Source organism: Ranitomeya variabilis, chromosome 3, assembly GCF_051348905.1.
Source record: "Ranitomeya variabilis isolate aRanVar5 chromosome 3, aRanVar5.hap1, whole genome shotgun sequence".
Taxonomy (NCBI): Eukaryota; Metazoa; Chordata; class Amphibia; order Anura; family Dendrobatidae; genus Ranitomeya; species Ranitomeya variabilis.
This window is the reverse complement of record NC_135234.1, coordinates 471,019,914-471,033,193: the sequence shown is the minus strand read 5'-3', so window position 1 is coordinate 471,033,193 and position 13,280 is coordinate 471,019,914. Positions and strand designations below refer to the sequence as shown.

General features: G+C 41.0%; 2 protein-coding genes across 3 annotated transcripts in view; one reads left to right on the top strand and one right to left on the bottom strand.

Annotated features, from left to right (window-relative positions):
* The window catches only part of TGFBRAP1 (transforming growth factor beta receptor associated protein 1), a 71,711-nt gene that overhangs the window by 41,421 nt on the left and 17,010 nt on the right, over nt 1–13,280 (top strand). For both annotated transcript variants that reach the window (XM_077296662.1, XM_077296663.1), the window contains exons 5-8: nt 3,286–3,368; nt 3,986–4,327; nt 7,336–7,393; nt 11,067–11,210. In XM_077296662.1, the coding sequence (XP_077152777.1) occupies nt 3,286–3,368; nt 3,986–4,327; nt 7,336–7,393; nt 11,067–11,210 (627 nt within the window). The remainder of the gene's footprint in view (nt 1–3,285; nt 3,369–3,985; nt 4,328–7,335; nt 7,394–11,066; nt 11,211–13,280) is intronic.
* The window catches only part of GPR45 (G protein-coupled receptor 45), a 141,299-nt gene continuing 132,916 nt past the window's right edge, over nt 4,898–13,280 (bottom strand). Inside the window, exon 2 of the transcript XR_013223930.1 lies at nt 4,898–5,111. The gene's annotated coding sequence lies outside the window, so the exon portion shown is untranslated. The remainder of the gene's footprint in view (nt 5,112–13,280) is intronic.

Sequence of the window (13,280 nt, the reverse complement as noted above, 5' to 3'; positions counted from 1 at the left end):
GAGGTTTCTTTTCTAAAGATTTTGGAAGCTGAAAATCCCATGTCCAGACCAGGCAGGACTTGATAATAGCACGGTTTATCTTCACCCGACAACTTGAAGAGCGCCTAGTATTCGTAAATGTGTGAGACCAAAGAGAAAAAAGTAGCGTTTAAAGGTAAGGATCACTACAAACAATATAACAAGTAACAATATTAATTATATTAAGACAATTAAAGTTAGACAAGCCACAAACAAATTAAAAACAATAAAAAAAAACCCCACAAGGTTAACAAATGAACAACAGTGAGGAGAGTCTTGTAAGTGCCCCACACACACAGACAAAGAGACCTTCCTCCACTATGTGCACCGGGAGTGTATTAATGAAATGAACTTCCCCTGAGGAAGCCACGCTGTGTGGCGATACGCGTGGGGTTTCTCCCCCTCCTCTATGATGTGACCGGGTTAGTTTCTTTCTCCAGGATCCAACAGGTCTTATGCAGTCTTAGGCCATGTGCACACGTTCAGGATTTTTCGCGTTTTTTCGCTATAAAAACGTGATAAAGACGCAAAAAAAACGCTTACATATGCCTCCTATTATTTACAGGGTATTCCGCATTTTTTGTGCAAATGTTGCGATTTCTTTCCGCAAAAAAATCGCATCGCGGAAAAAAAAGCAACATGTTCACTAAAAATGCGGAATTGCAGGGATTCCGCACACCTAGGAGTCCATTGATCTGCTTAATTCCCGCACGGGGCTGTGCACACCATGCGGGAAGTAAGCAGATTATGTGCGGTTGGTACCCAGGGTGGAGGAGAGGAGACTCTCCTCCACGGACTGGGCACCATATAATTGGTCAAAAAAAAAGAATTAAAATAAAAAATAGTCCTATACTCACCCTCTGATGGCCCCCGAAGTGTTCCCGCCTCTCCGGTGCATGCTCTCTCTTCGGTTCCTATAGATGGTGTGGTTCAGGACCTGTGATGACGTCACTGTCTTGTGATTGGTCGCGTGACCGCTCATGTGACTCACGCGACCAATCACAAGCCGTGACGTCATCACAGGTCCTGAACCACACCGGCATCTATAGGAACGGACGCCGCTGAGGAGATCGTCTGGGTGAGTATAACCATTTTTTATTTTTTTAAATTATTTTTAAACATTCTATCTTTTACTATAGATGCTGCATAGGCTGCATCTATAGTAACAAGTTGGTCACACTTGTCAAACAGTATGTTTGACAAGTGTGACCAACTTGTCAGTCAGTTTTCCAAGTGATGCTACAGATCGCTTGGAAAACTTGAGCATTCTCCAAGCTAATTACGCTTGCAGAATGCTAAAAAAAGCGAAAAAAACGGGAAAAAAACGCCAAAAAAAAAATGCGGATTTCTTGCCGAAAATTTCCGGTTTTCTTCAGGAAATTTCTGCAAGAAATCCGGACGTGTGCACATACCCTTACTCTTTCTTTTCCCTCCTTTAACCCTCTGTTTATTTTCCAGAGGGTGATTTATCTTTTTTAACCATCTCTCAGGATTACTGAACTGCTCTTAGGGGGTTATAAGCCTTATTTACTTAATCATCATTATTATTATTTTACCATATTTTGTGAGTCTGCAGGCCTTATCCTGTTATTTTTGTCTTTGGTACCACGATTGGATTTTGTCATCACATTTGCTGCTATCTGTTATTTGGCAGGATTTATCCTGGTGAGGCTCTTTAGCTCTGGTTACCATCCTGAGTAGCACACTCCCGGTGCACATAATGGAGGAAGGTCTCTTTGTCTGTGTGTGGGGCACTTACAAGGCCCTCCACACTGTTGTTCATTTGTTAACCTTGTGGCTTTTTTAATTGTTTTTTAATTTGTTTGTGGCTTGTCTAACTTTAATTGTCCTAATACAATTAATATTGTTATTTGTTATATTTTTTGTGGTGATCCTTACCTTTATACGCTACTTTCTTCTCTTTAGTCTCACAGTAGTAGTAGTAGTGCCTTCAGGTTTTTTGTCTCTAGTATTAGTAAATATTTAACTATAACCAGTTCTGTGCAATAGTTTTAGGCAGGTGTGGAAGTAAAAAAACTAAACAAACAAAAAAAACCTGTTAACAGTTTATTTATATCAACTCTGAAAATGCAAAGTGAATAAACAAAAATATAAATCAAATCAGTATCTGCTGTGATCGCGTTTTACCTTCAAAGTGGCTTCAATTTATTCTTATCCCTGATGATATTGCAAGGATCCTCCACCATGCTTCACTGTTGCCTGCAGACACTCATTATTGTACCACTGTCCAGCCCTGTGGTGAACAAACTGCCTTGCTTATTTTTTTTTTATTTTAATGTCCAGCTCAATCTCGAGCCTTGGGGACTGGTTGATGAAGGCTTTGCAGGAAGATCGATCTTTTGCTAGCCTAGATAGGTCCACCAGGGTTTTCTCCACCGTTATCTTGATAGTATCAATCCATCAAGTTGCTGGTTTTCCTCTTTGCTTTGTTTCTTCTATTCTTCCGACCATGATGGTCCTTCTCCAGTGATTGCTCTCTTCATATGGTGTGTCCTAAGTAGTTGAGTTGTAGCTTGGTGATCCTTGGTTCAAGTGACATGTCTGGCTTGATTTTTTTTTTTTTTTCCAAAATTGATTTATTTGCTCTTCTTGCCATTCATGGTGTTAATAACATCCCTGTCCAGCACCATATTTCGAAGGTGTGTATTGTTCTTCTGTCTTTGTTACAGCCAAATTTCACATTTTGTGTCATCAGTCCAGAGCACCGGCTGTCATTTTTTTGCATCTCCGTTCCTCTATTTTTGTGCACAGTTGAGTCTTGTTTCCATGTGGAAGTTATGATTTTTGTCCACAATTCTTCCATGAAGACCACTTTTGGCCAGACTTCTCAGACCATTAGATCGGTGTAGCAGAGTCTGTTTGTTACCAGATCTGAACTGAAGGCACTGCTGGACATCTTTTGATTTCGACGGGAAGTAATGATGATCTATCTTTCATCTGGTGCACTAATTTTCCTTGGCTGACTAGTACATCTACTGTCCTCAGTGTTGCCCATTTCTTGGTGTCTGTTTTATTAAGTCACTTTGCATTTTGGTAACTGACCAAAGATAAATGACTAATACTTCCATTTCTGAAAACATTTTTACTATGCAGCATTTTTTTCCACACCTGCCTAAAGCTTTTGTTTTGTATGTATGTTCTGGAATGAGTACATAGCTTCTTCTTATTGTAATATTAGTAATGCAGTAGCAGTCACATGCAACTTCTTGCCTTACAAGCTCAGTAACCAGTGCTTGTTCTCCACAGGTCATGTATAGAAGAATACTACAACAGGCTGGCTTTATACAATTTGCACAGCTTCAGTTTTTAGAAGCAAAGGAATTATTCAGGTAAATTAGCTGTAATTGCTCAGAATGTGATGTTAGTACCAGAGGTAATTAGGTGACATGGATTAGCATGGCTGTATAGTCATCTGTCCTGTCAGAAACTGAAAGTAAAAGTCAAAGGGGAAATTCACTACTTATATATAGAAGTATTCCAGGTTCTCCTCCCTTCACAGACTACACAGATCTCCTGTCCACAAAATGGCTGCTGGTGGAGGTTCACGTGACCTGTTCTTTCCATTGGCTTCCTCCAATTGAAAACCATCTTTCCCTTGTGCATTGTTATTGGAGAAGACTGATGAAGCGGTCTGGTCACATGACCCTCCATCAGCAGCCATTTTATGGATAGATCTGTGCAGTCTGTGAGGAAATCTGCGGTAACAGGAGCAGGAGGAGAGCCAGTCATACCTGTATAATAGTAAGTGCCACAGAATCAGGTCCTCAACACATCTGATAAAATAAAGATAATATGGCCAACCCCTTTAAACCCCTTTGACACTGCTTAGCGATTTCAGATATTAACAATGTGACAAAACCTTCCACATCCTTCTGAAAATTGCAAAATGTTCTTGCCTTTAATATATTCAATTTTGTTGTTAGATGTGTTTTGTTTTGTATTGCAGAAGCAGTCACCTTGACATCCGGGAACTCATCTCTCTGTACCCCCTTCTCCTACCATCCTCCTCTGCATTTATCCGTGCACATCCTCCCCTGCATGAATATGCCGACCTTAATCAGCTGACACGGGGAGACCAGGAAAAAGTCGCTACTTGTAAACGTTTTCTCATATCCTATTTAAGTGAAATCCGCAGCACAGAAGTGGCAAATGGCTACCAGGAAGATGTAGATACTGCCTTACTAAAACTTTATGCCGAAGTGGATCACGAGAGCCTGTTGGATCTGTTGGTCTCGGACAATTCCTGTGAAGTGTCAGACAGTGTGGTCTGGTTGGAGAAGCACAAAAAGTAAGTGGTGTGCAGATGGCCGTTAGTCACCGGCGTAATATGTGAAACTGTCCAGTTAGGACTGTGGGGCTGCAGACTCTAACGCTTACATATAAGAGCCTGTGCTTTTACTCCCTAGGGCAAAACATTAGAACTTAAAGCCTGTTTTCATTTCCGTAAGCAACTTATGGTTCCCACCTATTTTGCACCATAATTTTTCAGCCACACTCAACATTTCAAAAAGTGGAATTCACATAAATTTTAGCAAAACCAGTTCAAATGAACGGTAGAGTCACGGAAATTTCTGCACTAAATCTTCTCTATGGTGGGGAGATTCCCTAACACTGGCTGTTCCCCTATTCAAGCTGTAATGGCTGTATCTGAATAAAAATGTGCTCACGAGTAGAAGCACGCCTATGTACCCAAACTAGTGGTGAGGAAGATGGCTCACTCAGTCACCGGCTGATTTAGTGGTGGGACAATTTTTATTATTGACATTACAAATGAATCTTCTTTACTCGCAGAGGGTCAATCTCATGATATACACCCTCCTCCATCCATAGGAATGGAACTTACATATGCACGATTAGCTTCAGCTGCATGAAAAGATGTGCGTTGTACAATGGAAAGGCTGGTCATCTTTACCTTCTTCTGATGGTTTTTACATCGGAACAGTCTTTGAGCTCAGTGCTTGGCTGTGTTGGTGATGCCTACTGTTGACGTAACCGTCACCGCTGCTGTTATAACATTGAGCCCTAAGCTTCGGGTTTCATTTTCCTTACAAGATCCCTTGAGGTCCACTTTCCTGAAAGTAGAAAACGTCTTTAATAACATGGGGAACAACTGAACAATATATGGGACACCTATTCTCATTGCTGTACAGGCATGTGATGCATGGTATAATCCTGGCCTAGCACACATCTACAATTGGGCAGTTTGTCATCCCTACTGTAAAAGTGGCAAGTGCTGATCAGGTTACAGACTGGGAAGCTTGATCTATTGGGTCTGACAAGCTCTGCTACATTATTTATCTGCCTTAGTGCTAAGTAAACTAACACTAGTAAGGAATCTGAGCTTTCATAGTTTTCTCTATATTCTTTTCTGATTACAAATGGAGAGTTTACCCAAAATTCTCATGTGTTTTTCTCATTGCTGGTTTCCTTTCTATTATACGCATGTCAGAGTGACCTGAATGTTTCTTTCAGAAGATAGCAAGTCATTGTAACACCTTAGTAACTAAGCATTCATGGCTTAAGTGTCCAAAGACAGTGTAGTATCTTAGTTTTGGTTTATTGTAGAATCCTTTTAAATCAGTTTGAGAACCACCTCCTGTCTTACTGCCTAAGGCTACTCTGAAGAAGAGCCGCAGATGCCGTCAGGTTGGAGATGGTTCTCAGGGCTCTGGTCCAGCGGTGACCGATTATTAACATAGCCGGTTTATGTATTTTACTCACTTATATAGCGCCATAAATTTATACATCACCATTACCTTCATCATTGTCCCCATTGGAACTCGCAATGTGTTTGGAGTGTGGGACGTACCCGGAAGAAACCCTCGCAAACACGTAGAGGAAATACAAACTCTTTGCAGGACCCCAGTGCTGCAAGGGCTACACTGCTAACCACTGAGCCCCACTGTTGCCTATGGATTGGATTCTGTGAAATAATTGCCGCCAACTCTATTTATTAGCTAATAATTCAATGTGAAGGCTTGTTAAAAGGTAGTATCAGAACCAGTTTGCAATTGAGGCTTTCCCCCCCCCCCCCCAAAATCTTATATCTTACTCAAAATTAACTTTTCGCTTCTCTTTTCTGTTTGATCAAAGCGTATTTGCACTTAATATGAAATTGGCCATATATTAGGAGATCAGAAATTGGAGCAATAGTGAGACTTTTATGTATAATCACAGGAGCCAGTATGGGAAGAGTATTTCCTTGAGCATAATGAAAATTGCTCCTGGGTTTCTCTCGTTATTGTCAGGCTGATAAATATAATAGCCAGACATCAAACCTGCAGTGACACCATTGTATTGCTCTTAAAGTGATTTTCTAGTTTTGTTGTTCCATAAGCTTTTCCCACCCTCCCCAGGTGTAGCACTGCCTCTTTACCTCTCCTTCAGTCTAGAGGTGACATCATGACTGCTGCTGACTATCATGGTACGTAGCGGTGATACCCACACCTTGTACATCATATCGATCACCATCTGGTTGTAGGATTTAGGAATATGCCAGTGCAGTACAAAACCTGGCACATGCGCTGATACATGTGTGTGATGTCTACTATGTTATGTACATGGGGGAGACTGGGATCCAGGGAAGTGCAAGTGCTGAATTAAGGCTAGTTTCACATTTGCGTTTGTAGGAGCTGCGGACTTCCTCTGTGAAGCCCCGCCCTCGGCAGCACCTCCGCCGCTAGCTCCGCCTAATTCTGCATGCGGCCTGCGTACCTATCTTTAACATTAGGTACGCAGGTCGTGCCGCTGTATGCGGATGTTTCCGCATGTGTCGTTTTGCCGATGCGGGAAAAAAAAAATTGCTACAAGCTGCGTTCTACGCTGGTCGCCGCATTGTCAAAACGACGCATGCGGAAGCATCCGCATACAGCGGCACGACCTGCGTACCTAATGTTAAAGATAGGTATGCAGGCCGCATGCAGAAGTAGGCAGAGCTAGCGGCGGAGGTGCGGCCGATGGCGGGGCTTCACGGAGGAAGTCCGCAGCCCTCCGCAGCTCCTACAAACGCAAATGTGAAACTGGCCTTACAGTGTGATTTAGAGGAGTTTGATGGACACAAAGCAAACGGAACTGGACCAAATCAGACGAGAAAGAACATTAGAAAGTTCTATCTGATGGGAGTCTGGTTCAAGTTCAGCAAAACTGCTTTGTTTGTTTTTTTTTCCCAGAAAATACATGTAGAATAAGACCAAACGTAGGTGCCACGGTCAGGACCAGTGTACCCAACACCTGTGCCAGTTTTACCATAAATATAACTACATATAACAGAACGTGTTCATATTTTTTGCGTTTCAGGTACTTTGCGCTTGGTCTATTGTATCACTACAACAAGCAGGATGCCGCTGCTGTGCAGGTAGGTAATAAACCCCTTAGTGACATCCAATTTTATACTTAATGACCGGGCCAATTTTTACAATTCTGGGCACTGGCACTTTGAGGTTATAACTCTGAAACGCTTCAACAGATCCCACTGATTCTGAGGGTTTTTTCATGACACATTGTACTTCATGTTAGGTGTAAGATTTCTTTGATATGACTTGCATTTATTTATGAAGAAAAGGAAATTTTGAAAAAAATAGAACATTTTGCAATTTCAAATTCAAATTTTTAATTTTTGTGCCCTTAAATCAGAGAGTCATATTGCACAAAATAGTTAATAAATAACATTTCCCACACGTCTACTTTACATCAGCACAATTGTGTTAGGACATTATAAGGGTTAAAAGTTTACCAGCGATTTCTAATTTTTCTAGCAAGATTTACAAAACCATTTTTTTAGGGACCATCTCACATTTGAAGTGAGTTTGGGGTATGAATATAACAAAAATACCCAAACGTGACACTATTCTAAAAACTGCACCCCTCAAGGTGCGCACAACCACATTCAAGAAGTTTATTAACCCTTCAGGTGCTTCACGAAAACTAAAGCAATGTGGAAGGAAAAAATAAACATTTTACAAAAAAAATTACTTTGGAATCAAACTTTTTTTTATTTTCACAATGGTATCAGGAGAAAATGGACCACAAAATTTGTTGTTCAATTTCTCCTGAGTACGCCGATACCCCGTATGTGGGGGAAAGCCACTGTTTGGGCGCATGGCAGGGCTCAGAAGAGAGGGAGCACCGTTTGACTTTTTGAACGCAAAATTGGCTGGAATCAACGGCAGCCGCCATGTCACGTTTGGAGACCCCCTGATGGACCTAAACAGTGGAAACCCCCAATTCTATCTCCAACCCTAACCACAACATTAGCCCCAAGCCTAACCCTAACTGAAAAAATACATTTTTTTAATTTTATTATTTTTACCTAACTGGGGGGGGTGATAAAGGGGGTGTTGATTTACTTTTTTTTTTATCACTGTGATAGGCCCTATCAGAGTGATCAAAATGAACCAATAGGAAAAATCTCCCATTGTTGCCGGGTGCCGGCTGGCAGATCTCGGATGCGCTGCGCATGTGCCCGCCATTTCTTCCCGGAAAAAGATGCCGAGGGCTGGGGTACAGAGCCAGAGGGAACGGGGGATGCCGGAGGTACCGGGGGGCTCGGGGGACCTCATTTCTCTTCCATCTGGTATGCTAGATCATATCATAGGAGAGAGCAATAAATGGGAAATCAGATTTTTTTTTTTTTTTTGCAGTCGCTGTAATAACGGTGATCAAAACACTGGGAACAGTAAAAACCATCTCGAATCATGTTATCTGGGGTCTCCGCTACCTCTAGTAGCGGAGACCCCAGAGATTTTTCGGGGAGCTATAACCTTATTTCTCAGTGCCATTAAAAAGGGACGCTGATGAATAAGTACCCTTAACTGCCGCCATTAAAAGGCGTATCGGCGGTCGTTAAGGGGTTAAATTAACCAGACCTTTTTTTTTAAATTTATATAATACTGTACCTCAGTGTGCTTTTGTGAGTTCATCTTCCAGTGCACAGATCCATTAAGGGTATTCCCAGCGATGCCATCACCAACCTCTGGGACTCCACTGAGCCTGGGAATGACCTGGCAGCAGAGCTGGTATTTAGCGGCTACTCCTTTTCCCGCATGATTGGGGCTGTGGGCATTTCTCTGCACAATGGATGCTGGGGAGCTGCTGTAGAAAGAAACCGCGAAGGGGAAGTAGTACTAAACCAATGCTGAGGCTTCCTCGTTTTCATAAGTAGTGGGGGTTCCAGGGGTCAGAACCGTGCCGATTATAAAGTGATCGCATAGCCTAGTCCTCACTTAGGCTAGTTTTCACATTTACGTTTGTAGGAGTTGCGGAGGGCTGCGGACTTCCTCTGTGAAGCCCCGCCCTCCACAGCTAGCTCCGCCTACTTCTGCATGCTGCCTGTGTACCTATCTTTAACATTAGGTACGCAGGTCGTGCGGCTGTATGCGGATGTTTCCGCATGCGTCGTTTTGACGATGCGGAAAAAAAATTGCTACAAGCTGCGTTCTACCCTGGTCGCCGCGTCGTCAAAACGACGCATGCGGAAGCATCCGCATACAGCGGCACGACCTGCGTACCTAATGTTAAAGATAGGTACGCAGGCCGCATACCGGCCGAATGCAGAAGTAGGCGGAGCTAGAGGCGGGGGTGCGGCCGAGGGCGGGGCTTTACGGAGGAAGTCCGCACCCCTCCACAGCTCCTACAAACGCAAATGTGAAACCGGCCTAAGATGATAATACCCATTGTCGGGCCCATTTTTGTCCACTTGTCACTGTACTTAAGAAATTCCATAAATGAATAAAAAAATCATGTGAACAACCCATACAACCATTTAGTAAATAGAGATGTATAACTTAGAAGTATGTAACGAATTTAATGACCTCTTCCGATTTCTGCAGTTAGATTATATACATGTTTTGTACATACAAGTGTGACTTCTCCAGTGCACGGTGTGGAACATTGCAGCACCATATCAAATGTGTAGTTAGAAATTGTGTGACAAATTTCTGCTGATCCTCCATTACATATACAGTAATTTTAGTAGATTTCTACAGAAATCAATATGAAAGAAAAAAGAAAGTTGCTAGGTGTGAAACATTAGCAAGCTTGTAGCAGCCAGATTTCCTGCCTATAGTAGAGAATTGATTATAGTTTTACTGACAATAACAAATATCTGTGATTTGCATGGGATTTGACAAACTCTCTTATGAAAAGGGGTTGTCTATTTTCTTTTTTTTTTCTTACTCCATTGGCTTCCTCTGGTTAAAAATAATAAATTCAGCAGTATCAACTTCCGCTCCCAAACTGACTCTCTCCTGCAGTCTCCGGCCTTTGTTGATATGGCTGGAGTCCATCTAGTTCAACCCATAGCCTAACCTAACATGCCCTAACATGTTAATCCAGAGGAATGCAAAAAAAAAACCATGCGGCAAACACTAAGCTCCACATTGGGGGGAAAAAAAAATTCCTTCCCAACTCCACACACAGCAATCAGACTAGTTCCCTGGATCAACACCCTAACAAGGAATATAGTATATAGAACCGCCAACGGGCATACCCGTCAATCGCAGCTATTAATCTCTTAAATGCTGCTGTCAGCTGGTGCAGCGATCCAATTCGCTCACAGGTGACTGATGGGTTGCTATATACCCAAAAATAGTATCAATAAAAACATCACGATGCCACACAGAACGAGTCTAAAATATATATATATATATATATATATATATATATATATATATATATATATGTATGTGTATATGTATGTATGTATGTGTGTGTGTATATATATATATATATATATATATATATATATATATATATATATATATATATATTTTTTTTTTTTTGACACTTTACATTAAAAAAAAAAAAGTATGCACATTTTGCCAGTAAACAAAAAAACTACATTTTCATTTTTTCAAATTTTCCAGTACACCGTATGAAAAATCAGCAGGAAAATAGAAAAGTTATAGCTCTAGGAAAAAGGGGAGGGAAAAATGAAAGCACAAAAACAAAAAATCAGTTCTTAAAGGGATAAAGCATTATATTTACATAAGCGTTTTTAAGAAGAAATCTTTGTTTACCCCTTCTTACAGATTTGGGTAAGAATTGTGAACGGTGAGCTTGAAGACAACACTCGGCCAGACCTGTTTGAGTATATTGTGGACTTCCTGACTTTCTCCAAAGACCAGCATCTGGTGTGGCAATATGCAGACTGGGTTATGCAGAAAAGTGAGCAGGTTTGTGGTACTTGGCTTGGGTTAAGGCAGTAGGTTTTTTATGCATGCTCAAGAAGTACTCTCATTACCCATCAGTGAGCGTTTTGCTCAATCATCAGGTGATCGGAACCCTATTTACACAGCAAGATAATTGTGAAATTAACCCCTTTACCCCCAAGGGTGGTTTGCACGTTAATGACCAGGCCAATTTTTACAATTCTGACCACTGTCCCTTTATGAGGTTATAACTCTGGAACGCTTCAACGGATCCCGGTGATTCTGACATTGTTTTCTCGTGACATATTGTACTTCATGATAGTGGTAAAATTTCTTTGATATTACCTGCGTTTATTTGTGAAAAAAACGGAAATTTGGCGCCAATTTTGTAATTTTCCAACTTTGAATTTTTATGCAATTAAATCAGAGATATGTCACACAAAATACTTAATAAGTAACATTTCCCACATGTCTACTGTACATCAGCACAATTTTGGAACCAAAATTTTTTTTTGTTAGGGAGTCATAAGGGTTAAAAGTTGACCAGCAATTTCTCATTTTTACAACACCATTTTTTTTTAGGGACCACATCTCATCTGAAGTCATTTTGAGGGGTCTCTATGATAGAAAATAACCAAGTGTGACACTATTCTAAAAACTGCACCCCTCAAGGTGCTCAAAACCACAAGAAGTTTATTAACCCTTCAGGTGTTTCACAGGAATTTTTGGAATGTTTAAATAAAAATGAACATTTAACTTTTTTTTACAAAAAATTTACTTCAGCTCCAATTTGTTTTATTTTATTTTACCAAGGGTAACAGGAGAAAATGCACCCCAAAAGTTGTTGTACAATTTGTCCTGAGTACGCCGATACCCCATATGTGGGGGTAAACCACTGATTGGGCGCATGGCAGAGCTCGGAAGCGAAGGAGCGCCATTTGACTTTTCAATGCAAAATTGACAGGAATTGAGATGGGACGCCATGTTGCATTTGGAGAGCCACTGATGTGCCTAAACATTGAAACCCCCCACAATTGACACCATTTTGGAAAGTAGACCCCCTAAGGAACTTATCTAGATGTGTGGTGAGCACTTTGACCCATTAAGTGATTCACAGAAGTTTATAATGCAGAGCCGTAAAAATAAAAAATCATATTTTTTCACAAAAATGATCTTTTCGCCCCCAATTTTTTATTTTCCCAAGGGTAAGAAGAGAAATTGGACCCCAAAAGTTGTTGTACAATTTGTCCTGAGTACGCCGATACCCCATATGCGGGGGTATACCACTGTTTGGGCGCATGGGAGAGCTCGGAAGGGAAGGAGCGCCGTTTGACTTTTCAATGCAAAATTGACAGGAATTGAGATGGGACGCCATGTTGCGTTTGGAGAGCCACTGATGTGCCTAAACAGTGGAAACCCCCAATTATAACTGAAACCCTAATCCAAACACATCCCTAATCCCAACGGTAACCCTGACACACCCCTAACCCTAATCCCAACCCTATTCCCAACCGTAAATGTAATCCTAACCCTAACTTTAGCCCCAACCCTAACTGTAGCCTGGGAAAATGGAAATAAGTACATTTTAAAAATTTTTTAATTTTTCGCTAACTAAGGGGGTGAATAAGGGGGGTTTGATTTACTTTTATAGCGGGTTTTTTAGCGGATTTTTATGATTGGCAGCCGTCACACACTGAAAGACGCTTTTTATTGCAAAAAATATTTTTTGCATTACCACATTTTGAGAGCTATAATTTTTCCATATTTTGGTCCACAGAGTCATGTGAGGTCTTGTTTTTTGCGGGACGAGTTGACGTTTTTATTGGTACCATTTTCGGGCACGTCACATTTTTTGATCGCTTTTTATTCTGATTTTTGTGAGGCAGAATGACCAAAAACCAGCTATTCATGAATTTCTTTTGTGGAAGGCGTTTATACCGTTCCGCGTTTGGTAAAATAGATAAAGCAGTTTTATTCTTCGGGTCAGTACGATTACAGCGATACCTCATTTATATCATTTTTTTATGTTTTGGCGCTTTTATACGATAAAAACTTTTATAGAAAAAAATTATTTTTGCATCGCTCTATTTTGAG